At 42.6% G+C, this 27,420-nt stretch overlaps 1 protein-coding gene across 3 annotated transcripts; it reads right to left on the reverse strand.

Moving 5' to 3' along the window:
• Window positions 1-1,169: 1,169 nt before the first annotated feature.
• LOC308324513 (transcription activator BRG1-like) lies at window positions 1,170-27,108 on the reverse strand. 3 transcript variants are annotated; one of them, XM_080776560.1, is made up of 34 exons: window positions 26,976-27,108; window positions 24,936-25,207; window positions 23,970-24,102; window positions 18,693-19,178; window positions 18,400-18,498; window positions 17,923-18,178; window positions 17,365-17,491; window positions 16,931-17,104; window positions 16,423-16,596; window positions 15,955-16,125; window positions 15,808-15,855; window positions 15,393-15,523; window positions 14,839-14,899; window positions 14,612-14,751; window positions 13,743-13,890; window positions 12,842-13,005; window positions 12,570-12,636; window positions 12,153-12,263; window positions 11,611-11,853; window positions 11,147-11,260; window positions 10,951-11,058; window positions 10,670-10,756; window positions 9,478-9,524; window positions 9,104-9,270; window positions 8,259-8,422; window positions 6,204-6,461; window positions 5,725-5,802; window positions 5,402-5,620; window positions 4,543-4,799; window positions 3,838-3,946; window positions 3,584-3,685; window positions 3,043-3,175; window positions 2,801-2,940; window positions 1,170-1,892 (listed from the first exon to the last, which is right to left on the reverse strand). In XM_080776560.1, exons 2-34 carry the CDS (start codon window positions 25,161-25,163, stop codon window positions 1,860-1,862), a joined length of 4,977 nt encoding a protein of 1,658 aa, XP_080632686.1. In that variant the 5' UTR covers window positions 25,164-25,207; window positions 26,976-27,108; the 3' UTR covers window positions 1,170-1,859. The 3 variants fall into 3 exon arrangements, with proteins under 3 accessions (XP_080632686.1, XP_080632687.1, XP_080632685.1); XM_080776561.1 differs by having other exon boundaries at window positions 14,612-14,748; window positions 15,808-15,858; XM_080776559.1 differs by having other exon boundaries at window positions 15,808-15,858.
• Between the last annotated feature and the right edge of the window lie 312 nt (window positions 27,109-27,420).

The following is a 27,420-nucleotide window of genomic DNA, read 5'->3' on the forward strand; positions in this document are numbered from 1 at the left end:
TGTAGAACGCAGGGCATTCACTGTGAAGAGTGCGGGCGCAGACACCACAAAACAGTTTGCAATCAAACAGCCAGTCAATATACAGCGCATGATAGACGCGCCGACCACGGCAACGACAGACAGGCTGACCACAGTGTTGCAGATGCAGTTAGTAGTGTAGCAAGCAACTCTGACAATAGAACAGTATTACTGGAGACAGCTACCATTTGGATAGATGCACCAACGCAAAGCCAAGTAGCCAGGTGCCTATTAGATGGGGGTAGCACCCTCATTAAAGAGGATATTCCAAAACACACCAGAGAATTACCTGCAGGAAAGTGAAGGCTCGTTTGAGAAATATTAAGAACAATCAAAGCATTGATGTCCATTTATTGGAAACACCCAAGTTGAGCTCTTCTATGATTAAAGCGCCAAACGGAAAGATAAGGAGGGACTTGGAAGCAAAAGGAATGCCCATAGCAGATGTACCCATCATAGGGATGGATGCAGTGGAATTAGGAGTCCTAATTGGCGGAGACCAATATTGGAAAATGGTCACAGGAAAAATGGAGAGACTGAATCAAGGACTAGTTGCACTGGAAAGTGTATTTGGATGGCTGGTGCAAGGAGAAGTCACCACGCTATATATCATAACTGAAGTTGTGGACATCGAAGTGATGCACATCAGCGTCGGAGTGGAACAGGCACCGTCAGATCAGTTACACAACTTTTGGGAAATCGAATCCCTTGGAATCCACATGAAAGAAATGCATTGTGAGAAGGAAGACATGGCAGTGTATCCCAAGCCATGCATATCCACGGCTTCCTAAGCCGTGCATGCCAATTCCCACTATAGGCTGAGGAAGAAATGCCACTTGACAGTTTTCAAATCAGCCTCATGGTGGCGCTACAACAGGCCAAGTTGCCTCACACAAATTACTCCTAAACATTTTACCAAAAATCACACTCCCTCCTATCCTCCTGGTGGAGATCCGTGCCCAGAAGGGCACTTTTTCTAGTTAATTTCTGCATCTCTTAGGGCCCATTTAACGATCTAATGCATTTGGATGGCAAAAATGGCAGATCTGCAAGTTGTGCTGTGAGTGCATATTAAACTGGGGGTCCTTGAAATTAAAAACTTTTAGAATCACTGCTATAGAAGGAAATGAATGCAGTTACATCACAAAAAGTTAATTATGAGATGCCTTTATTGTACTTTTTGGAATCCAGTGACACCTACACGAGTAATAGTCCCATCCACCCCTCCCTCCCTCAACACACACAGAGAGGGAGCAGCTCCAGGATGGGACATTAACCGCGATCCTGCTTGTAGTCTTAAATTAAACACAGATAATAAAGAACGACACATCCAGGTGCATTTCCATTGACACGCACGACATGCATTCAAAAAATGAAACAAAACAAAATCAAAAGGACTCAGTTCAGGAAACAACAGTGACTCTGGTTCACGTTCTTGTCTCAGAAGAAACAGAATAAGACAAACAAATAATACCACTTAAAAAAAGTCAGTTGTGGTCCACGATCAGTCTAATAGCCCTGCCAATAATTATCATAGTATAGGAGAAAACAAAAGGCAAAAAGACATACACAGTTCTACTATTCATATCAGCCTGCTTAAATATTGAAGTGGAAGGTTTGTAAAACCTTCGTTGTTGAACAGTTTTTTTTTTTCTTCTTTTTTTAAGTTCATCGTTTTAACTTTAATGAGAATACCTTTGTCCCACTAGAAATCAGCTCATCTAGGTAAAACTAGTGCTCCTCCTCTGGCTGTCTGCCCGTTGTGTTATCTAAAGTAAAATATATGGGGTCCAGTCGAGGGTCTTCAGAGTTGGCCGTTTGTCGCGTCTAGAGGTTTGTCTTTAGTCCTCTTCGCTGCCGCTGACCGAGTGTTCCTGGAGTACAGAACATAAATGGTTAACGGACTGCTACTTCAAACTACTATGTTTAAGTGCAACCGTTCAAAGTTATTTACAATGTATACAGCAATATAACAGTGATATTAGACACATATAAAGAGCAGATAACCAGGCGAAACATAGCATGATCTGAAAGTTTATCCAATTGCAAGTGTATTCTCATTGAATGCTTTACTTAAAACGTTTTTAAACTAATGCAAGATCACATCGTATCATGCTTTATTCACACATTACCATAACAGACTTCGGCATACCCCCAAATGGACATATTCGAATTCCAGGATTTATTTTACTTAAGAAAACAAACTTCACAGAAAATGGCCTTTTTCTCAGCCTTAGCAAAGAGTTCAGTACAGAGGGTAACAAGACAACTCACCCCTTTTCTGTTTTACTCCCGGAACTTTCCCCAGTGATGGGTGGACGGCAGACGGCTGGACTTTGAATTTCTCTAACTATAAACTCTCATGACAGCAGTATAAATATAATTTATTAAAAGCTACTACAGTGAAGTCTGTTCACAGAAGTTGTTGTAGGCTATGTGGGGATTATCTGACGAGGTACCATTTGAGTGGGCAAAACCTTACATATACTAAATAATACTAAATTGTTTATAGGGTCAATATAAGTAAAATAATATAGCCTTTCCACAGGAGTATCTTTTCATATTTTTCCAAAAAGAATACAAACAGCCAATAGCATATTACAAAGTTATCCCCATCACTGGGGAAAATTCCGGGAGGAAAAACGGGCACGCACCGGGGTGAGTTGTCCAGTATTCGTACAGCGTACCATGCACCATATTGTGTTGAACTTGTATAATTCTGTCACGAAATAAAAATCAATCAATCTATTTGTCAATGGCGGCACGTGCTGTGATCTCTCACCTCTTCCTGTTCCTCTTCGCTGTCGTCATCGCTCACCACAGGTTTGGCCCGGGCGCCACGGCCCCGCCGACGCTGGCTTTTCCCCCCTCGTTCACCCTTCTCTTTCCGACTCAACTTGATCTTCACCTTCACTGAACGAGCTGAGAGAGAGACAGAGGGAGAAGGGATGGCATGGCATGAGGAGCACATTCATGTGACAGAGATGATAGACATTGTGACTGGTATGCTCTTCCAGGACTCACATTCAGACTCTGAGCCTTCGTCAGCCTCCTCCTCCTCCTCCTCACTTTCCTCTCCCTCGCTGTCTTCCTCCTTCTCGATCTTCTGCCTCACGCTGGTGAAGACCGACTGAAGTACAATGGAGTCCTCGTATATCTGCGGGGAGGAGTCACAGGGAGATACTAAATGGACTAAATCACTTTTCTAAACTTTGGGAGCAGTTAAGTGTTCAGATTCTTGCTCAAGGACACTCCTGACACCGGGATCAAATGGGAAATGTGCCGATTCCCTGACAAATGCTAGGGTTGCACAATACTTTTAAAGTCAATGCATGGGTTTAAAAATAAACCTTGGATTGAGGTCAAGAAATCTCCAGGGCTTTTTTACGTTCCAGGAACATAACAGAATTTCAATCAAGACGCAGTAGATTAGAGAAAGCTTTTAAAAATTTCTAAATCTAAAAGACTGAAATCAGTTTTGGCGATTGAGAACTTGGATCCATGTCATCTAATGTCTATCTAGTACAGCAAGGTCAATGACATGATGGCTGACACAGACACTCACCAGAGACCCCTCCAGGTTGAATGTCTGGGCGTTCTGACAGAGCAGCATGACGTCTTTCTCCAGGTCGTTCAGACTGCGGTACTTATGGCTGCGAATCCTCTCCTGCATGGAGGAAATACAAAACCATCTCATCTTATGGACTCACCAAAATAATGAAAAACATTCAAAATGACAATGTCTTCTCTTCCTGAAATGAGTTAGTAGTTGTTTATAGCTAGATAGCATTCCATTTTGCTTTGGATTCCAGTTCAGACCTTGATCTTCCTGAAGTCCACAGGTTTACGGATTAGTTCGTAGTACTCCGGCAGCTCCTTGCGCGACGGCAGCTGGATGAAGACCTCACTCAGCTGTCTCCCATTAGTGCTGTAAACCAGGGAGAAAGGGAAGATGGAGCCTTAACACAACATAAGATAACATCCTACAGTTCATTTATACTTCCTCACTCAACAAAAAAAGTATGTGTTTTACCCCTATTTAGTCATTGTGGACCCTGTTGCTACCCCTACTGCTGGTTTATGCATGGTGTAGGCCAGGGAAACGGAATTTAACCAAAGACACTGCAGTGGTGGGTCAGTGTTTTAACTCCAATTACAATAATTAAATTAGTCTTTAAGCATCTTAGAACATAACATGCAGTCTGACTGAAATACTTACTGAAAAGGATGAGTTCAATACAATGTCAACAGCAACTGTGATAAACAAATTAAAACATTTCCTACGGTTGCAAACTCCAGTTATTTTCCCTTTTAATATTCACCCCTCCCCATTCCTGTGTTCCATCATATCTGTACACTTCAGAACTTGAACTTGTGTTTGAACAGTGATGACTGTGCTCAACATCCAGCCTCCGGGGAAGAATTGTATTGACGTTATTCTCCATTACTCCGTTTTACCAGAATGGTCATTACGATCTTTAAAATTAGCTTCACGTGAGAGAAAACGAGGCGTTCACTTCTTACCCGTCCTTGTACTTTATGACTGCGTCGACGATCTTCTTCATCTTCTTGGTGAGGGAGGGCGGGTTGGGCGAGAGTTTCTCAGCAGGTGGACGTCCGCGCTTCTTGGCCTTCTTCACCTCCTCGTCCTTCTCTCTGCCCCGGCTCGAGCTGGGCGTGGAGGCGCCGCCATCGTGGTCACGGTCTCTCTTGCGCTTCCTGGTCGTCTTTTTGTGACGCACTTCCTCCTCGATGTCCTCCAGGTTGCCGTCCTCTATGGCCTGTTGGGGTGGAGAGGTTTTAGTGAGTCACAGGATGGCGTTGATTTAAAGGCAAAACGTAAATTGAACTGGATTGAATTGTCGGCTAAATCAACTCCACCGTAGAAATATACAGTAGGTTTCCATCTCTTTCAGTGTAATTTAGAGATGACAGGCATCAACGTTTTAACTTGATACAGAACATTTTGCATTGTTGGACCCCAAAACAAAATTACCCTGCATAGTTGTAGCTTAACATCCAACAGTCAAAGTAGATGTTAATCATCATCATCATCATCATACTATAATTCAGTCAATGTCTGTCTGTCTGAATGTGTGTCAGAAACACCGCCGTATCTCCTCACCGCCTGCACCAATCGCTCCCACTTTACACACAGGCATTGACCATAATAATATGGAGGTCTTAACGAAGCCCTTTTCCAAATTTAACAAATTATAAATTAATAATGAATGTATTAGTGCATTAAAGGCCACAAGGGGGGGCAATATCTCACAACGGGTAAGGGCTAGTAATCAAAATTGGACAAAACTGAACTGAATGGCATGCTATAACTCAATGGCAAACTCTCAAAAGTCTGTGGTGAATCCTCAGAGCGTCTGACCTTGAGCCACTGTTTCTCGGTGAGCGAGTCGCTGTAGTCCACCTCCTTGCGTGCCCGGGAGCCTCGGCCGAACATCTTCTCCTCCTCCTCCTCGCATGTCAGCCTCTCCACCTCGGCATCGTCCTTCAGGATCCAGGTTGGCATGTCGTCCTCCTCCATCAGACGAGTCTTCCTCTTGGGATTGCGGGCATCCTCGCGGCGTCTGTCCATATCCATGCGCTGGAGGTGAAGAGAGGGGCCCCAGTGAAAGGGAGGATTGAGTCAACAAACATTAACAACTTAACTCTTGTTGATTGTATAATGAAGCACGCAGGAGGACTCACCATGAAAAGCTCAAACTCTTCCTCACTCCTGGCGATCATCTGATTTACAGTCTCATCGTCAGGCACCTCATCTTCCTCCTGTACACGAACCAGAAATATTGTTTTGACTTTGTGTTATCCTACCCGTTATTCTGTACTGTTACCTGCATGTTTTTCATCCTTACAGCAGTGTTTTGTCAAATGAACGTCTTCCATCCATCTTTACGCTCCATTGCAGATCTAACAGCTTTCAATCATCTACTATTTTCAGGAGGCTTGAAAATCAAATTTAAAGTGGTCTCTACATATGGGCATGTTAAGACTCCCAAGCATGGTCTCTACATTTTTCTTTAGCAGTACTAGACTAGTTATCTATTAAATAGTGCTCTTAAACCTAACTAAAGGGGAAATAATTTGCAGAAGACCATAAACCACTGTTAACAACAATTATCCATAAACAATAAAGTATAAAACTGCCGTAATAAAAAAAGAAAACATACCGGAGGAGGCATATCTGCCAAGGGAGTGGCCTCGTCCTGCTCCTCGTGTTCCAGGATAGCCTGAAGGAATGCCCGGCGCTCACAGCCTGACGACTTCTGGTCAAACATGCCAGCCTGGATGACCTTTTGGTCTACATTTAACTTGTATTTGGCCGCAGCCAGGATCTTCTCTTCCACACTGTTAACAGTGCAGAGGCGCAACACACGCACCTCGTTCAGCTGACCGATACGATGGGCTCGGTCCTGGGCCTGTAGGTCCTGTGGTGGAGGAGACGGGACGCAAAGCGATGGGTGAGTGTTTTACTCTACGTGAGAGGTTTGTTTGTTCCCCTCACGGATGAATGAAGTGGAATCCAAAGCAAAATGGAATGCTATCTAGCTATAAAAAGAGAATATACATTGGCTGGATACTTGAGCACAATAAACGAACCAAAACCTAGGAAAGCCTTGACTAGAGCTTTGTGAACACAGCCTTGCAATAGAGAAAGGCCGCCACAGACAGACCCCGCTCTCAAGGGAAGACAGACTATGCACCCACTGCACAGAAAATTTGGTGGAAACTGAGATAACCACCTGCCCACTATACAAAGATATCAGAGACACATACTTCCCATACTTCCCACAGATTACAAACACACAAAGTGAGTTTGAAAACAAAAAACTCCCATACCTTTTGGGAGAAATAAAACAATGTGCAAACACAGCAGCAAGATTTGTGAAATGCTGCAATAAAAGAAGGTTAGCCAATGAAATTCATCCACCCTAACTTAGTACTACTAAAATGGGGTACTTCTACCTCATTTTAAATTTGAGGCTTTTTTCTTTTGTATACCATTTAGTTTTGAGGAAAAATGCTGCAATTTGTCCCAAAATGACTGCAAAACATGGTGCTATTCGTTTAAAAAAAGAAATGCACCAAGTCTCTGTACGTACGTCTGTCTGTGTGTGTCTAATCCACATAACTCAAGAACCGTTCGCCCCACCACCCCAAAAAGGCCTCTGCAGGGGCCCTGTCCAGAGCCCAGGGCCCCTGCCCCAGGCTCCATATATGGAGCTTGCCTCTTCGGACATCATTCTGACGTCCGTATATACTCCATATTTAGGCATGCCTGACACAGAACTCCATATATGGGCATAAAAGGGACACAGACATAATATCTGGGTGGGGCATTCATTTCCAACTTGCATCATTCCAAGAAGGCCAGTTGGGCCCCTCTGTAGAGGCACCACTCTAGTGTATATAACGATGCAATGTGACATAGCTCTGTACATAGCTCTGTTTACTCAATGCTGTACCCTGCTCCAACTGAATATACTTTCCCCATTTTCAACAGTTTTATAATATTTTGATACTTACTTTGGCGATGTAAATTATGTTTTCTCATGCCAATAAAGCTCATTTGAATTGGAATCTGAAGCAGCATGCCTGGGGTAAAGGTCCAGCAGCTAAATTAATATTAAGAACAAGAAAAGGGACGTTTATGGCACCCTAGGCTACAATGCCAGCCTGACGCAGGTTCGAATCCCGATCCTGACGACCTTTGTTGCATGTCACTCCCCATTTCCTGTCAGTATACTCAACTGTCCTATCAATAAAGGCAAAAAATCCCAAAAACATATCGTTAAAAAAGAAAAGGGGAAGTTTATATGGGAAACAAATGATTTCTGAGTTTTGACCTTGTAGATTGGCTATTATTTCAGAAACCACTTTAAATAGGGCTTAAGTCGTTAAATTAAATAGGACTTACTGGTAAGTGGTTAATTTAAAAAAGGGTGAATCTTGCCACAGTCAGATAAAACATTGAATGTGAATATCCTATAGATTAAGCCATTTTGGGCGGGAACCCCTTTTGGTGTTTTAAACATTATGTTATAATTTAGCTATTGAAAAATAGCAGATCTACAAGCTCATAGCGCTACGAGCTTGTATGTCTGCTATTTTTTTTAAATCGTGAAAATATTTATTTCAGAAAACTGGAGGATTTAGAATATATTTTTTAAATTTTGAGGTCAGGCCTAAATGGGTTACGGTACACTCCATTTTGTGTGGCATACCTGGTGAGGGTTCCAATCGCTGTCGAAGATGACGACAGTGTCGGCAGACTGCAGGTTGAGGCCCAGGCCTCCAGCCCTGGTGCTGAGCAGGAATATGAACTGATCTGAGTTCGGGTCGTTGAAGGTCTTCAACAGCGTGCCACGGTCCTCTGCCTTGGTGGTTCCTACAGTCAAACGCACCGAAAATTATTACAAACCAAAAATACATCAATCCTCAAATACACGCACTAACAGCATGATTGTGTCTCCATCTGGTTTTGCAACTGGGCCCAAATATTGTGTCTAGCTATTGCTTGTGTGTCTTCTGGTTAGTTCTGTTCCATCTCTTATAATTTGTTTACAGATGGAGCACACCATAGTAGGTACAAAAAAAACGTCTTTATTTATACAGACGAATGAAGAAGACGTTTTGTACATACTATGGTGTGCAGGCTCCAGCCATCTGTAAACTGAAGTCTCTTTAGCCCAGCACCCACCTATCTGTGCGTATTCTACGTCCTCTCTCTCTTATCATTTGTAACAAGTAGCGCATTCACGTCATTTCAAATCAAGTCCATTTAATAACGTTTTTACACTGCACTTAGTTGGAGTGCGTCACCAATAAAGTCAGGCTGATCTGGGTTTAGTCCAATCAGAACACACAGCTGCCGTGTTAACAGCCTCTCAAAGCCAATCGATGACTCTTATTTGACCAACCCTGCCTACATTATTTAACCCTTTACTCGCTGGATGTTTTCAAGACTTGCAACACAGCGTTTTAATGAGAAATGATAATTTGTATTGGATGAATAGGCTATTCAAATAGGTATTCAAATTGAAAAAATCTGTGTTCGTGAATGCCCTACCGTCCAGACGCAGGTACTTGAAGTTACGGTAGGCAAAGTAGTCCTCCATTATGGTCATAAGCGACGTCATCTGACAGAAGAGAAGCACCCTGTGGCCGGAGACTTTCAGTTTGGGCAGAATACGATCCAGGACCTCAAACTTCCCAGAGGCACGGTACAGCTCAGGGCTGCAGACACGACAAAAACTTGGTTAGTAGTTTAACACCACCACATGAAACCAGTAAACACTTTCAACATGGCATCCGATGTCTATCATATCCCACAGGGGAACTTCAGTTTTCAGATGTTACCCAGCTGAGGACCTCCAGAGTCCGAGGCGGGCTCACTAACCAATCATGTCATAGGCAAATAAGACAACATCAAAGTCTACTTACCCTGACACTATTCCACCAGTGTAACCAAGGTGCTCCGAGAAAGACTCCTATAAAATCAATGACAAACATAACTGAATTAAAATGAGTGATATAGCTCAAAGGAGGTGTTTCTATTATTTATAACTCTCTCTCATGTTTAGATAATAATGCCTCCTTGGAGTATTTAAAAACTGCTTGGGAAAACGATTTAGGAATATCTATCACTGACGAGCAATGGTCTACAACTCAAAAGTTTGTGCACTCTTCTTCAGTATGTGCCAGGCACGGTCTTATACAGTTTAAAATATTACACAGATTACATTTGTCAAAGGAAAAACTCAACAGAATGTATCCAAATGTGAATCCAGCCTGCGACAGATGTGGCCAGTCGCCGGCCACTCTAGCTCATATGTTCTGGCATTGCACAAAACTAAGATCATATTGGCAAAGTATATTTAAATCACTGTCAGACATTGTTGAAAGACCTTTTGACCCGGATCCACTAACAGCAATTATGGGAGTCACAGGGCCCGGGGTCAAACTGTCTACTTTCCAATATAACATGGTAAAATATGTGACTCTACTGGCTCGCAGACTGATACTGTTGAATTGGAAACAAGCACAGGTTCCAACTCACACTTCACTTATGAAGGATGTTATGCATTACTTACAATTGGAAAAGATTAAATTTGAATTGAGAGGGAGTGAAGATAGGTTCTACCAGACATGGCAACCCTTCATTGAATAATGGCAACCCTTCATTGAATATTTTAATAGGTGCACGCTAACCCCTCCTACACAATAGATAGCACAATAGAAAATTGGAAAGAAAGAAAAGGAACTGAAAGAAAAGGAAGTGTTTTTTCTTTATTTTATTTTTTATTATTTAAAAAATAATGTCTAACTTACTTAATTCACAACATGTTGGAAGTTTGAGAGCAAGAGTGTCTGTCCTGTTGTCTGTTTTGTCTGTTCACACTTGTCATTGTTTAACTGTTTTTTTGTTTTACACTTATGTCTTTTTTATTATACTGTATGTGGAATATTTACATTGCCTGTTATTTTTTTCATTTTTATTTAACTGAATTACTTATTATCATTGTCTAAATCTGAAATTGTCTTACAAAAATGCCTAATAAAAACAGTATTAAAAAAAAAAAAAGAGTGATATAAGAAATGTCCAGTTATGTTGTTGGCATGTTGGACACCATACCTCAATGTGTTGGAACATGTATGGGTGGTTGCAGATCTTCCTCAGTTGCATTATAGTGTTCATCAGGGTCTTCGTACCGCCTTTACCCTGCAAGACAAAAACAAAATCATTTTGAGGCCGTCCTCAAATAAAGACATTCTTAGACCACTACTATTCACAGGTTTCGCTGACTAACTGCTTTGTTTACTAAATAAATATGTTGCGATCTACATAATGGGCTTTAGTGGTTAAAGTGGCCACGCATGAAAGAGCTCCTATGACAATTCCACTCACACCCTTACCTTCTTGTCTTTTTCTGAGCCGTCGGTGAGCAGAACACCCTTGGCCTGCATGTGTCTGTACAACACCCTCTGTAAGGCTGACATGTCGCATTTGATCACATATTCCACCTGTAAACCAACAGAAATGTTTAGCAAAACAAAACTCAACAAAACGATTAAGCCGCGTGAATTTCAGTCCAATGTAAAAGAAGCTGACCTTCTCGGGCAGTTGGGCCTCAACTTCCTTCTTGAGTCGACGCAGCAGGAAGGGGCGGAGTACCTTGTGTAAACGACGGATGATCAGGATGGTCTCTTCTTCATTCAGGTCCACCTGGAGGAGAAATGTTCAAAACCTACGGTCAGTCTGGGTATGAAATAATGCAAGGAGAACACAATACTAGTATACAATACTTTCATTCACTACATTAATTACTCAATTCCTAAACTAAACCATAAAAATATGTCTTTAAAAAACATGTTGCACACGCAAACAGATTGCAATGTCTAAATCAGGCAACATGGCCCTTTGACACTCAATATTACGCAGCAAACTTTAGACCTTACCCCGACTTTAAATTAAAAAGCTACCTTTGCAAATCAAGTATGAGCATGATGTCCAAACCTTTCCTCATTCTTTCACAAAATAAATGGTAGTACAAGACCTGGCACACAAAAGCTTACCTTCTCTCCGGTCATGGCGAAGGGTGCGTTGAACCACTGTTCAAAGGTGTTGCAGCTCTTGAAGATGGTAGGCAAGAGGAAGTTGAGCAGCGCCCACAGCTCGGGCAGCTTGTTCTGCAGCGGCGTGCCAGTCAGCAGGACGCGCCGTGGGGCCAGGTAGTGTGTGTTTAAGACCTGGGTCAGCTTACAGTGATGGTTCTTCATGCGATGGCCCTCATCCACGATCATGTACTTCCAACGGAGCTGTGGGGTTAAGTACAGTCCAGTGAGCTTCACTAAAGTTTATTAACCAAAACAAACCTTAAACCTGGTGTCCCTTATTTTGTGAGACATTATTTGATTTTAAATACATTGAAAAAAAACAGAAAACATTCGCCAAAAATTCAAAATGTAATAAATGAATAAAATTAAATCAAACATATTGCAACATATTTACAAGCTCACAATGTGTCACAATGCAACGCTATTGAGGTTTAAGTGGTTATAGATGGATGACAACGTGAGTATTGTGTTGGACAGACGAGGCCCAACGATCATCTTACCTTGGCCAGCACTTGCTTGTCCTTGATGATGTACTCGTATGTGGTCAGCAGCACGTTGAACTTGCCACTGCGGAGGATGGGGAGAAATGCTCGACGAGCCTGTGGCGAGCCCTGGGAATATTTTTAAATGACGGGAGATAATGCACACCATATATTTAGGTGTTGGCAGTGGAATATTAAATACAATTTAAAACCAGACATCGTACACTCTGAATGCTCCATTTTTTATCATCATTTTGGCTGTAGTCTGATAATCCAGGTCAAAACATATAAAGATAGCCATGAAAATAAAAATCATTTTCTGTTTACTGACCAGAGTACCTGACCGTGACTTCAGAGACTCTTAATATCATAGATCGAACATGACACGCCCCATTCTTAAACAAAGTAATTGAAGGTTCCCAAAGAGTTACTAACCTTGTAGGAGACTTTCACCACAGACGGTGCCCACTTATCAAACTCATACACCCAGTTGGAGAGAGTTCTGAAAACGCCACAAAAAAGATAGTCTTACAACATGCTGCCCTCTAGTGGCAATAAGAAAAGGTTACATGCTGTGGAGCTTACTGCTTTATAGATTTCTGTTACATTACCAATATCAATAGTCGATTGATTCAATGTATTTGAACTGAGATATATATAAATATCTGGCCTTTGGAATGTAAATCTCATACTGGGACTGGACTTACGAGAGTGGTACGATGATGAGGAAGGGTCCGTTGATGCGTTTCATCTCCATGAGGTATGTGATGAGGGCGATGGTTTGGATGGTTTTCCCCAGGCCCATCTCGTCGGCCAGGATGCCATTGAGGTTGTTGTTGTACAGAGAGACCAGCCACTCCAGACCTTTGACCTTTGAAGAGAAGCGGCCAGTTACTTTCAGAATCAGAATCAATCTTTATTGTCACATCACAAGTAATGGGCCTACGTGTATAACAGAGAGTCTCTATTAAAACAAGAGACAAATTCAGTTCAGTCTGTGCAGTGTCACCAGACCTAGTTCTTGTTCAGCAGTCTAATTGTTGACAAATAGAAACTGTTCAAGAGTCTGGTGGTGCTGCTCTTGATGCGCTGGAAACGTTTGCCCGGCCGTGGGCGCGGCAGTGGGTTGAACAGGCTATGGCTGGGGTGATGGATGTCCCTGATGATGTTTTCAGCCTTAGCCACACAACATCTCTCGTGAATTTCCTGGAGCGGAGGAAGCTCCCCTCCCACGATGTGCTGTGCTGTTCGCTCCACCCTCTGCAGTGCTTTCCGTTCTGCAGCGTTGCAGTTCCCGAACCAGAACCCGAGCCTGGTTTAGCAACCAGGCTGCTCTGGGTTTCACCAGGAATTAAATGGGAGACAGGAACTCCCATTTTTGTGATAGTATATATATATATATATTTTGTATAGTATTATCATTTTATATCTTTAAAATGTATCTTCACACATAGTTTTTCATACAGCCAAATGTAATTGTTTAAATAAACCATCTCTGGGTCTTTTTTTTTTTACAGCCAAATGTAATTGTTTAAATAAACCATCTCTGGGTCTTTTTTTTTTTTTTTAACAAATGTAATAAACTATCTGAGGTGATCAGCAGCGCACCTGGTACTGTTTGAGCTGCCCGTTGATCAGCAGTGATGACTGTTTGTCCACCGTCTCAGTGACAGCATGAGCCACAGCGTAGTAAGACTGCAGGCCCCTGGCGAAGGCTGCATTGCCATACTCGTCATCCACATCCTGTTTGGCATGTCTGGTAGCACAGAGAAAACACACTTAGAGCTTCTTTTATTGTCAACAAAAAACAGCCTGTGGAGTTAGACTCAAATTATACTATGAACCACAATCTTGCCTACAGCATCGGATTTAAAAAGCAAGTAATAAGGTTATTTCCCCAATTTTAGTAAGCAAACAGCATATCATTATTCAGTCAAGCTAATAAACAGAGTAATACGTGGAGCTATATGAATGATCAAACTGTACTAATATGTTTTTACCAATAGATACAGTAAATGGATTATGAAAATAATGGTGTTGCAGCCCTAGATTTAGCCAAGTACAGTACTAGTTGTCTAATAACAGATGTCTTAGACTTAACCCATTTTGGGCGGGAACCCCTTTTGGTGTTTTAAACATTATGTTATAATTTAGCTATTGAAAAATAGCAGATCTACAAGCTCATAGTGCCACCAAGTGGCGCGCTATGAGCTTGTAGGTCTGCTATTTTTTTTAAATCGTGAAAATATTTATTTCAGAAAGGTGGAGGATTTAATTTTATTTTTAGGTCAGGCCTAAATGGAGAATATATCTACTAGCAGTCACATCTCTCTAACAGAGAATATATCCATTAGCGGTCAGAGCACTATTCTACTCCAACTCTGAGAGTGTACACTCTCAAGAGTTAAATAAACATTGGGGATTTTACAGTGTAGATGGTCACAGAGATACAAAATTATATCAAATGGGGGTCTTACTCGATGATGTGCCTAACGTCCCCTTCATCGCAAACTTCGACACCGTCAGGGTCAGGAATCTTGATCTTCTCCTCTACGGCTACGGCTATAGCTATAGCGGTGGTGGACGGCTGGGCCTGCTGCATGTCCTCCTCCTCCTCCTGACAGGGACAAAACACCAGAGGTGTCAAACATTTGTAGAAGTCACGCGTTAACAATCCATTTGGGTATCTTTAGTAGTGACAAACCTCCTCTTCCTCCTCTTCTGAACCACTTTCTTCACTGTCTGACCGTGGAGCCACTTCGTACCTGAAGGACAGAATAGGCGGTTAGAATTTTACAGGAAAATGACTAACGTTTGTGCCATTATATTGAGGTCAATTTAGCGTCTGTGTGGCCTCTTTGTTGGCTTGGTGCCGACTTCCGCTTCACTTCTTGTGCCCCGATTTGCTCAGGCTAAAACAGAGAATTCGCCTCACCAACTCCCTCCGCCACCAATTCATGAATGGCCACTGCTCATGGCCGAATATCACTGAGACACGCCGCCAAAACCATTGGCTTTTCAGGCAATGACATTGTGGTTTGATGGACTTAATGTGTGTGTCAAACATTCAATTGATTGATTCTGGGTGTGCCAGAATATGACTGGATAGTGTGTCCCAAAATCCTAAAGTCCCAAGTTGAATTTGCATGTCTTTCCACCCTGCCCCTGTTTTGCTACACAATCCGGTCCAAAAACATTCAATTACACAAAAAACAAGACCAAGAATCTCCTTCAGCATGACGCAGACGGGTGACATACCCAGGGTTCATTTCGAGCCAGGCTTCCAGCTGACCTGCCCTGGGTGCCTCCATCCCGGTCAGGGTGTTCCCGGTGTCAATGTGGATGACCTTTACCGGCAGGTCACTCATCTGACTGGTCTCGTCCAAAGGCTGGGAGAGAAGGGAGGGGAGGCAAGAGAGACAGGGTGAACGGCGTGAAGGAACATGGTGAAAACGCAAATTGGTTGAGTATATAAAGAAAATAAACAATGGTAACCACTTATGCCCTACATATTTCATCACATGATTGTGATATTTCATTATACAAATTGAAAAAATAGCCAATTTGTGTGCTTATAGATTGGACATTTTTGGCATTAAAAAAAAGGGGAAACACAAGGTTTAATGTGGTTAAACAGGAAGATAAATTTAAACAAATTCTCCTCCACACTCACCTCTCCGTCGGGGCCCATTGCAGAAGAAGCACCTTCTGCATTCTCTGGCTTCTGAGGAGAAGTTCGGAAAGATCGAAAAGACATGCATAAAAAACCAATATGTATATTGAATTAAATATACATACTTCAATTTAAAGTTCATTTCACCTTCTTCTTTTTCTTCTTCTTCTTCTTGTCTTTGAGAGCCTGTTCAGCCTTGTGCGCCCGCACCAGATCTGTGAGGTTGGCCACGTACTCGTCCGTCTGCTGCAGTAGGTAGGCCAGACGCTTGTCTTTCTTCTGGTCAATGAGTTTACGATAGCCTTCTTCATCCTCGGCCTGGATTACAACACACAAGACATCTTTATTATGCGTGTTGTGTGCTGGGTGCCATCAGATCATCATGACGGTTAGGTTTTAGAGCATCGCTATGTCTGTTCTTAAATGACAGATCAAGGTTTGCTATTTTTCAGTTTTCTATAGCCGCTTATTTAACATTTTTAAACTGTGCATTTCTAAATGTAATGTCTGACTTGTCAGAATGTTATGATTTTTTTAATTAAATACTTATTTTCTTTTGATAGTAATACTGTGGTTAAATGCATTGCACATGCTTTCACAGCATGTAGCCCTCACCATGAGCCTCCGCATTCTCTCCTTCTCAATCCGCTCATTCTCTTTCTTCTGCTCGCGCTCAGTGTTGGCGTGGTATGTGGCCACGGCTTTGGTGGCCTTCTGGATCTTCCCTGTGATGGAGCGGTGATACTCCTTGAAGTCCTTGGCGTGCTGCAAAATGCTATTGAGGTATTCCTAGTGAAACAATGACACAAGACCACCGGTTACAAACATTGGATATTGGTTATTATCTGCTCTAGAACAGATGTGCGTTGTAATGTATGTCTGCCCAAATTCACGGACAAAACAAGATTGATGATCAGACAAAATGTCTATAAAAGTAAATAAATAAGTAACTACTCAGGCTCACGGACACAGGTACACACACAGGTATGTACACGGACAAAGCTGGATGTAGAAGTGGTTGCACCACTTAAAAATGTAATAAAAGTACAAAATATGTGCGGGCCCCTGGGCCCGCAGTGAAAGAAGCCCAATGTATCTGCAACAGTCCCAGCTCTCCGTGTACCTGGTGTTTCTGACGACGTTTGCGCTCCTGTTCAATCTTCTGCTGTTTCTCCAGTTTCTCTGTGATGCGGGCTTCACGTAGTGACTGCCGTTTGCTGCGCTTGTAGGCCTTAGCATTGAGAGCAGTCTCCAGAGCTGTGTCACGACGCATGCATACCACCACCTCCTGACGCAGCTGTGGGTACAAAATAAGTTGGGAAATTCAGTCTCGAGGCATACAATGTTGCCACGTATTCACACACACACCCTGACATAAGCGGCAGCCATGCAAGGTGTCAACCTGTATTATGCAATGCCAAGATGAGCCGGTATCGAACAGAGAACCTTGCAGTTCCCAGACGTCCACTTTGGGCCACTGCCACCCCTATTAGCGTTGGGATCCTGCTGGGTCTATGGTATAATTCATTTATTTTAAGCGACATAATTCCTGCGTACCTGTCTCTGGAAGTTAAGTAGCCTCAGGGCCTTGAGCTCGATGTTGGCCTTGGTGCGCAGGTCTCCGGCCAGGGAGCCTGGAAGATGTTCCAGATCTTGGATGCGGTGCGCAATACGAGCCTGAAGCCTGATGCACAAAATACAAATTGAATATGAAAAACTTTAATCAAACACCAATAGTAAATAAGTCCAACTGGGTAGATTCAGCACATCCTGTGTCATCATCCCGTCAGCCGTCGTTTACGGTTACAAACACGAAGTTCACAAAGTATCTCAAGCAAGTTTCCATACAGTACAGAAATGAGCTGAATCCCATGGGTTTTCTCCAATTAAATAAAACAAACTGTGATTTAGAAAATGGTTGACGCAGTAATGTCAGGAACTTCCTGAGATCGAACAGACCAGTGGTATGGTCTGGTTGAAATGACACTCTCAGTCTGTCTGCAAAAATAGCCCATCTACAAGCTCAAAACTACGTGTCATCTTGTAGAGTGAAATCCCTGGGGGTCAATTCAGTATAGGATTTAAGTGGTTAATGGAGCGCCTCCTAATGCTGACCTGTACTCTCTCTCCTGGAGGATCTCTACTGGGTCCAGCCCGCGGGGCTTCTGGATGGGGGTGATACGGTTCTGTTTCTGGTGAAGCATCATAGGCGGAGGCTGGGCAGGCTGCCCTGGAGACTGAGTCTGTGGAGGCATGACCGGGGAGGCAGCAGGTGGCACAGAGGGGGGAGCCGGAGAGGGTCTCCCGGTGGGCTGAGGGGGAATCAGCTTCTGGGGGGCACTGGATGGTGCAGCAGCATTCACCATGGGCCCTAAAAACACATGATTCACAATGGGATATCACCTTTGCAGTGTGTACAAGAGTTCAAAAGCATGGCCTCTCTAAAATCAAAAGCAAGTTTCAGTTCAGGGAATAGTTTTTTGCATGCCTGTTCTCTGCTATGGGCAGTGTTGGTATGTTGAGGGATGCCTTGGGAGGGTGACACCGTAAAAAGATTGTTTAAGTTGGTCAATTGGTCAAGACTAGTCTTACCTTCGGGCCATGATTTGGGAGGTCCGTTGGTAGGTTGACCTGGCATGCCTGGAGGAACACCTGCAGGTCCAGGAGGAGGCATATTTGGACCTACCATGCCTGCAAACATAAATGTTATACATGAGAACAGAATGGTTTCAAAATGGGGAGGCAACACCAACACAATCACATCTTGCCACCAGGGGTCTCTGTTCAGCCTTCATACACATTCTTTGTTTGACACCATTGTGTTGTCTACTTGTCTTTAGTTGATAATTCAGTAGAAATACATATTATGGAAAATAAGAACTCACCATGCTGTCTGTTATAGTTAGCTTGAGCAAAGTTGGCTTGAGCTGGTCCTGGACCAGCTCCTGGTACAGCTCCAGGCCCAGTGGAAGGTGGCATGTTGGGCATGGGTTGCTGCTGCATGCCTGGCATGGGCCTCTTGCCTTGCACAGCCATCTGCAGGTGCTCTGGTAGAGGCTGACTTCGTGCCAGCATCTTGTAAGCCATGATCTGGGCCCTGAGTTGGTGCAGCTGGTTCTGGTTAAAAGGAGTGGGTCCGCCTGCAGCACCTGGTCCCCCTGGTCCCCCTACCACACCGCCAGGCCCACCTGGGCCCTGGGGACCACTGCGGTTCGGCTGGCCCATGCCCTGGCCAGGGTCCCCGCTGCCCTCCATCGGGCCACTCCCAGGGCCAGGGGGGCCTACAGGCATCATGGGTGGGCCAGAGGGTGGGCCATTGGCTGGGACAGGGCTTGGGGCATGTTCTGAGCCTCCCAGTGGAGAGGGATAACCTAGGAAGAACAAGAGCATAAATATGGTCAGTTAACGACCAGGAATAAGTGTTCTAATAGTTGTGAAGAGAAATTCAGCCTATAGGGAAACCATTTCATCCGGATAGCTCAGTTGCTAGATCACTTGCCTATACCTTGCTGCTACAATGTATGAGGAACAAAATATTTACTCTCATGTACACAAGATGCAACATTACAAAACTGTATTTGGCCTACAAATATATAAACCTTCCCAGAGTAAAACGTCTGGTACTAAACACAAAAATAGAATACACATAAATATGAATGTTTTCCAATGTAACGTGTTAACCCATGACCTAATTATCAGCGATGATACTTTATCGCATCGACCATAAAAAAATACGTTTGAAGCGTTTGAAGCATCCGTAAGTCCATTCTCTGCCTGATCTGAAGGAAGCTCAAGAACAAACCAATAAAATTGCGACCTTTGTCGTAAAATCGGTTTACAAATATAAGACATACGACAGGTTGTTTTCTAATCACTTGCTAGTCGATGTGCACAGTACATAATGTTATGTTGTTGTTTTTTTTTACAGTTATCGCTAAATTTGGTTGCCGACAGGAAAAGGTGGAGTCTCGCGATACGTTCAGAAATGTACTTTGTGAGATACCTAGATACCTCTATACAATTATACAGTGTACACATAGAAAAAAGCAACACAGCAGAAAAATGTTTGATATTATTTTATTTTCCTGAGCAGAGTATTTTAAAAGGTCTCAATCGTTCAGAAATAGTGTTGGTTCATAAGCTGTCCAGCCGGCACTAATAGGCCCAATCCCAATTGCCTCCCTCAAGCCCTGAGCCCTGAACCCTCATTGACTTTAGTGACGTCAGCTGTAAGTGCTTGAGGGTGAGAGGCTGCAAGGGCAACATTGTTGTGAAAGTAATGGGACAGCACTTTGAAGATGAGTCCGCCATTCATGACACTTTGCATCACTATAAAAACGGTCCTTATTCACAGCCAGTGCCTACCTACATACCTGCTTGGCCTATTTTTACATGTCTATTTTAGTATTTAAGCTGATCGTTTTATTATTAGTTTCTTAAATACACTTTCCTGTGTGATATGGGTTGTAATATTCATATATATTAATATTCATTATAAATTGAATTTCCATATTATTTTACTTTGCTCATTAGTCATTTCATCATGTTTCCCTTATTATTATTGTTGTTATTAAATATATAGCCTATCCTTCCATTCCCTTTGAGAACAGTGAGAAAGCACTATTGTGTTTGTTGACATTCTAACCCCTCATTCCCCTGGTAACGCTATGAACTGTGGGTAATTTATTTGCCAAAGTCAGCATCGATGCAGACTTTGGCAAAGGGCACATAAAGGGGCGGGGCTGAGCCCTCACTGACTTACCGATTTAAAATGGGACATCTCTCAAGCCCTCGCAGACTTCACATGAAGTCAGTGAGGGCTAATTGAGTCAGCAAGGGAGTGGATTGGGATTGGGCCATAGACTCCAAAGTAATTTCACTGAAAATGAGCTACTTGGGAGATATTAAATAAGCAGTAGGTGGCGCTATTTTGCTAGTCAAGTGAGACAAATTTATCCCATTTTGGGCGGGAACCCCTTTTGGTGTTTTTTTTTTTTTTTTAATATATGTTTATTGGTAATAGGTTTCAACAATTTAGTACAGTTTGAAAATAGCATTTTTTTTTCTCCCTCACCCCATCCCTCCTTTTGGTGTTTTAAACATTAAGTTATAATTTAGCTATTGAAAAGCTCATTGAAAAGCTGCACGTTATGAACTTATTTTTGAAACATCGTGAAAATGTGCCTCAAATCTTTTAGAAAATTGTCATGATTTAGAAAACTTATTTTCTTCTTTTCTGAATGGGTTATTTTACCATTTCGGTAGGTTACATGATTATCTTATAATGTCTCTCTCTCACACACACACACACACACACACACACACACACACACACACACACACACACACACACACGATTTGTGCTTCTTACCACGGTGCATTTGACGTTCTTTTAGGCAAAAGTATAATACATGGTCTGCCTGTTTGGCGATTGGTCTGCAAGTCCTCTGTCCAGAGGCCGTCTTTCAATCAAGTCTGTTAAATAAATAGGGGTGTGTTGTTGACTTGACAGGGGCTGGTATAGTTTCGTTTTCAAGTACAGGGACCCCTGCCCTGCGACTTTTGTGAATGGACGCGATGTGCGAGGACGGTAAATCTCTGGCCGTGTTGATGTCACTTCTGTTGTTTTGGATAAATATCACTTCCATGATCAACACTCTCACCGGGGGAGAGCAAGAGCCTGCAGACAAATAACCTTGCATGTTTTCTTTCTTTTCTTTTCCAACTGTTCAAAAGCGATATAATGAGAGTTCAATGGTTTCTAATTAGAAATCTTTTCCGCAAAGTGTTTCCATGCCCCATTTGCGCATTTCACTTTTTCGAAATAGCCCATAAGTCCACCCTCTGCAAGCGCAAGGAAGACTTTTCGCATTTTGAGGCGTTTCCATTCAGGATTTTATTCGCAAGAGCATTATTTATGGAAACATGCTTAGTGTCAACCTTTTTATATACCTTGATCTGAACCGATCTGAACACTCCTTCTGTGCATCTATTCTAAACCAAACACAGCGGTAACCAGAATGCTTGCCTTAACACAATATATGCCCAAGACGTCCACTGACGTCCTAGGAACTACCGCATGTAGTGCCCAGGACGTGTGTGGACGTCTTGGTAAATAAAAATGTGGGTCTAAATGTGGGCACCCCACTTCGCTATTTTGAAAGAATGAAAGGGCACAATGTGTTAAAACACACTTGCCCTAGTTTTTTTTCCACCAACCTCACACCAACCACTCGGTGGGGCGGTTTTTGTATTCGTTTTTACTAAGGATAAGGTTATCGTTCAGGGTTAGGCATAGTTTTACTGGGTTTAGGTTTTGAGACAGTTTTACTGAGTTAGGAATAAGATTCGTTTTTAACATTTTACTGAGGTCACGTTTAGGAATACCAGGCAGAGACCATTCTGCCGGCTGTATGCCCGAGGCGACCGTTTTGAGGCGAGCATTCTAATGAATTGCATTTTTATAGCTAGCATTCATCACAGCATTTGGGGGGTGGGATGGTAAGGACAATCTATGTTTGTCTGGGAAATGAGAGCGTAAACATGGAAATGCTCTACATGAAAACGAAAAATGTGTTTGCGTGTTCTTAGTCGGAAACTAAAGTGCGGGACACACTGGTTGGGAAACTATGTAATGTTGCTCCAATGTGAAAGTCCTACCCTGTATGGACCTTGTCAATTGTGTTCAATGTTACACTCACATTTTTGGAAAAGACCACCACAGTATGGCAACATGTCAAATACTGGCATGAATATGTTGTGTGGACATAATAAAAAATGGAAGCCTCAACAAACCATTCAGTTTCCTAAAATAATCGGATGCATACAAATAACACCAGCCTAGACTCTCTCCAGTCTCCCTCTCTGTTCTGTTTCCACACCATCCTTTCCTAGGTGACAGAGTGGGTATTTTGGTACCATATGTGACTGTTGTGTGAAAGGGGAATTCCCCCCCCCCCCCCCCCACCCGGCTGTCTGCTGAACCTGTTAACTGAGAAAACCTATGGCAAACAAGAGGACGAACTGGCTGGATGGGTTCACATGCACACATTGTGCTCGTTTCTCTCTTATGTTATGGTGGTGTTGTTATAATTATTGTAATTCAAAACATAATGCAGGCTAACATCCGCTTTAACATCTAACATTCTGCAAGCATTTTAAGTACAGGAAAATAATGGGTGGCGATTGCATGCACCTGATCCTTTTCAGTTACATCCAATTTTATAGCTTCGATTCTGTCTGCTCATTTTCATGTATCATCACTTCCTTTGTTTATCCTGCATGAGTTCCCTCTACTGATTGATGAAATTGGTATCCTGACATGAAAATGTATTTTCCGTTTAATAAAAAGCTGAAGAGAAGTTACTAAACAAATACTCTATAGCAATGATTACAATGGGAATATACAGCAATTTAACACTTAATTTAACTAAAACAATGTAATTTACATCGCCTTTAAAGGAGAATTCCATACTAGAAGGCTTTCTTACCTTAATTTGAAGTTGTTACGTCCCCACCAAAGAGGTCCAGGTGTTATTTTGTGTAAAGCGCATTATTGGCTATTTCCCCTACCATAAGTCCTCAATGAATTGCATTGAATGGGGCTATGGGGTGTTGTGCTAATTCGCTTATTTCCATCGCTCAAAAATCTTGTTTGTATATATCCTCTCTTCATAATGTAAATAGTATCCCAAGCGGTGCACTTTACTACTTATTTAGATGGAAATAAGCGAATTAGCACAAAAACCCAACCCCCATTGAGGGCTTATATTAGGGGAAATAGCCAATAATGCACTTATGCACAAAATAACACTTGGACCTCTTTGGTGGGAACTGCAAATAAAAGGTAAGAATGCCTTCTAGTATGGAATTCTCCTTTAAATCTTTAATGACAAGAGGGCAACCATAGCCCCAGGAGGATATCGCATACATCTCGTCTATATTCCACTTTGATGTGATTGCGTAGTCTATTGATTCTTGTAATCGACTACAAAAATCATGATATATTTCTTTAGGCATCAGTACAAAAGTTTGCTTCTCATTTACAATACAACATTCTATTTTGGAGCTTTCACCAATCAAACCAACCAATGTGATCAAGACGACATGAATGTGTTTTATATTTGATTGTGCAACCAATGGAAAAATAGTCTGTGTGATACCTTGGGAATGCTGGTCCATGGGGCTAGGCGGGGGTCCCATGCCACTGAGACCACCTGGTCTCATGCCAATCCCCTTCATTTGGGCGTACCGAGCATCTTCAGGCATTCCCTTCTCATGCATGCCTTCCATGGGCTACAGAGGGAAGACAAGAATGCATGACAATGTAGCCAATATAACAGCAGTCCATAAAGCAATTACCGACATGAAAGCTGAACATTTTATATTCGACAAAGCTACAATTATAATTAATTGGGAAAGAAATCACTGCGCTCTTCTCTTAACTTTCCAATAGTGGGAAGTTGCACCTAGTTAGCACCTTGCTGGCAAGATGGCCACTAGCTGAATAAGATCAATAGCTTGTCTTCAAACCAAGGTTTCAGGAGATTATATATATATATATATATATATATATATAATAAAATATACAGATTCTTACACTATTGGTCAAATTTCCCCCCGGTGTACATTTCATATAATAATTGTTACTTAGTGGAGGTTGACCAACACATGTACAGAAGACGCAGTAAACCAGTGGTTCTGAAAGTGGGGTCTGCCGGGGCTTACACGCGGGTCACAATCAAAATGAGTACCGGTAAATTAGTTTAAATACTTGAACATAACAAATTTCACATGTGACGCTCGCATCGTAGCTTGTAGATCTGCTTTTTTCAAACATTGTTGCCAAATTTTCTCTTGTCACTGGCACAAAATCTTTATTCTATAGTATAGAGGGTATGCATGTGACATCATCATACCCGGAAGTTATATGGGAACGCCTACCGAGTGGCAAATAAATGACTTTCTGGCCTGGCCCTTGACAGCCCATACATCCAAACAGAAAAGTCCCATCGGATTGCGTTCATCAAAGTTAAACTCACTTTGACACTCATTATATACGCATACTCTATTAGGGGTCCTTGTAAGCACAGCTGTAAGTCACAAGTGAAAACCGTAAACCTTCGTACTTTGTGCATTTGGTGCATGTTGTCCTGAGGATATCCTGTGGGTCCCTGTGGAGGATGAGGGTGTCCGGACCCAGGAGGCCCTGGGCTGGGGCCCATCATGCTGTGGGCAGAGCCTGGAGAAGGACCAGGGCCAGGGCTTGGGCCCATCATGGCTCCTGGAGAGGGCCCAGGGCCTGGGGATGGCCCTGGCCGAGGTGTCCCTCCCATCGGTGGGTCTGGGGTGGACATCTCTCAGCGGAGATCAGGAATGTGTGACAGCAGCAAGCACTCCTCTGGAAAGGCAAGAGGTTGTCATCACTAGTCTACTCACTACACGGCATGCAAGATTCAGAGCCATAGAGTAAGACAGTTACCCAAACTCCTTTCACTTCATAGGGCCAGTCCAATGGCGGCTATTCTACATAGACTTCTATTGGTTTGTCCCTATTTGAAGGCTTCAAATAGTGACAACCGGAAGTTTACGGAATGCATTGGAGTCTATATGGGCTCATGAGAGTACATGAATCACGTGACCGGGCTGTTTTCTGCCCCTCAATATCGCAACTCTATTAGATGACTCTGGTCAGATTCTTCCAAGATGATATTGACTTAATTTTCAGTCAGACATCATTGGTAGACACAAATTACATTTAAACAAACCTCCAGTTCAGGGCAAATAGATTTTAAACAAGTATTTGTCGCTATTGCACCTCTACATTAATGCAAGGCACACAAATAATATTTATAAATAAATAAATCCATTATATCCAGTTGCAGCTTCAAGCACTGACAGATCCTTCTTCCCATCAGCCATCATCAATAACAAACAATAAATCTAACATTTACCAAATTAATTTATACACCAACACTTTCAGAAGTGAAAATGAAATGCTCCTGATTGCAGTGCACTTGTAATAAATAAGATTAGCCAATACACATCAATGGAACAGAGGTTGAGACCACCCAAAAGGAAATAAAATAACTAAAAGCCTTTACGCATTTTGTTACTTTTATTGCAATATAAAAACAAATACATAAATGAGTTGCATTATTATTCGTTATTGTCCAGTTTCATACGTATTCCCCTTTAAGTTATATAAATATGCAACATTACTTGTATATGTATTTATTTTTTATATACGTTTGCTACTTTGCATCATATCTCCCTTTAAGGAAACACATTAAATAATGTCTCGCCTTAGAAGACAACGCTGAACAAAACACCACAGTCAGAGCTGGATACCGGGCTGTTTTTTTTTTTTTTTAAATAACAATACATAGTCATGTGAAAATAAACACTGTCTATTACACTCGTCGTTTGCTGCACAGTTGACCGAATGTTTATGTTTAACAACAACACAATGTTTTGTTTACTCCAACAGACAAATGGCTAAGCTATCGCTAGCCAGGCCTAGACCGCTTTTGTTGTCATGTTTGTTGTTATTATCATCATGTTCTACTTCATTTAAAGTTTAAACCCCTTTAAATGGTCCTATAACTTAAAGTCCGTCGTCGGACACCGTGGCCAGCCCTTACAGAACAGCTAGTGTGATTAAACGCAAATAAAACCTTTCTTAGCACTCTCGGGCTCGGTGAAACCGGCTGCTAATGCCAAGCCACAACAGACAACATTGACTGGCTATGATGATGAGAAATGCTAACGCTGCTAGCCTGTTAGCGGTCTAGGTTGAGCTAGCCTAGCCGACCATGCTCTCTGCGACCAATTTTATGTGCGCAGACTGCGCTGTTCAGCGGCCGTTTGGGTCCAAATGCGGCGATTAAAGGCCAAGGTGAGCGCATCAGTCATTCATCCACCGTGGCTGATTGATCCCACGCGCCTCCCGTACCTCCGCTCTACAATAAAAACATTTCCAACAAACACATCGGCTCATTCATTGCTCTCACTCTGCTCTGCTGCCGCGCCACTGTACACTGTACTGTCTCTCTCAGATCTCATTGTTCCGCCATCAAAACCAACCACATAAAAACCACATAGTAATATCATAATGGCTGTTTCACACGGGTCAACGTTACACAAAAAATAAATATCGCTGGACTTACTCGAGCACCAAGTTTCTGAGGAATAAATGATGCCTCGCCGGGTGCAATGTCTCTTGGTTTTACTCCTTCTGCCCAGAAACAAAGAGCGACCTACCCTGGTTTTTTGCATCCACCTCCCCCCTCTCTTCCTCGGCTACAGTCTCTAGCGCCCCCCCTGTCTGTCTCTGTTTCCGCATGCCCACTGATGATGGCTCATGGCTGCGTTGCAGAGAGGAATGCAGCGAACCGACCGTGCGTGGGGGATGGGTGTTCCAGTCCAGTTGAAAAGCACACGTTATTACAGGGGGGAATGGGAATGATGATCGCTCTGTACGTTACTTAGACTAATGTTTAATTATTTAAGTTATGTGGGAAATGAATGGGTTTCCCCATCGATTAGGCAAAAATAATAATAAACCAAAATGAATAATTGCACTCCCAGTCCTAGCTCTGGTCCATAGCTCTA

Source organism: Protomyctophum bolini, assembly GCF_963924005.1.
Source record: "Protomyctophum bolini genome assembly, chromosome: 11".
Lineage (NCBI taxonomy): Eukaryota > Metazoa > Chordata > Actinopteri > Myctophiformes > Myctophidae > Protomyctophum > Protomyctophum bolini.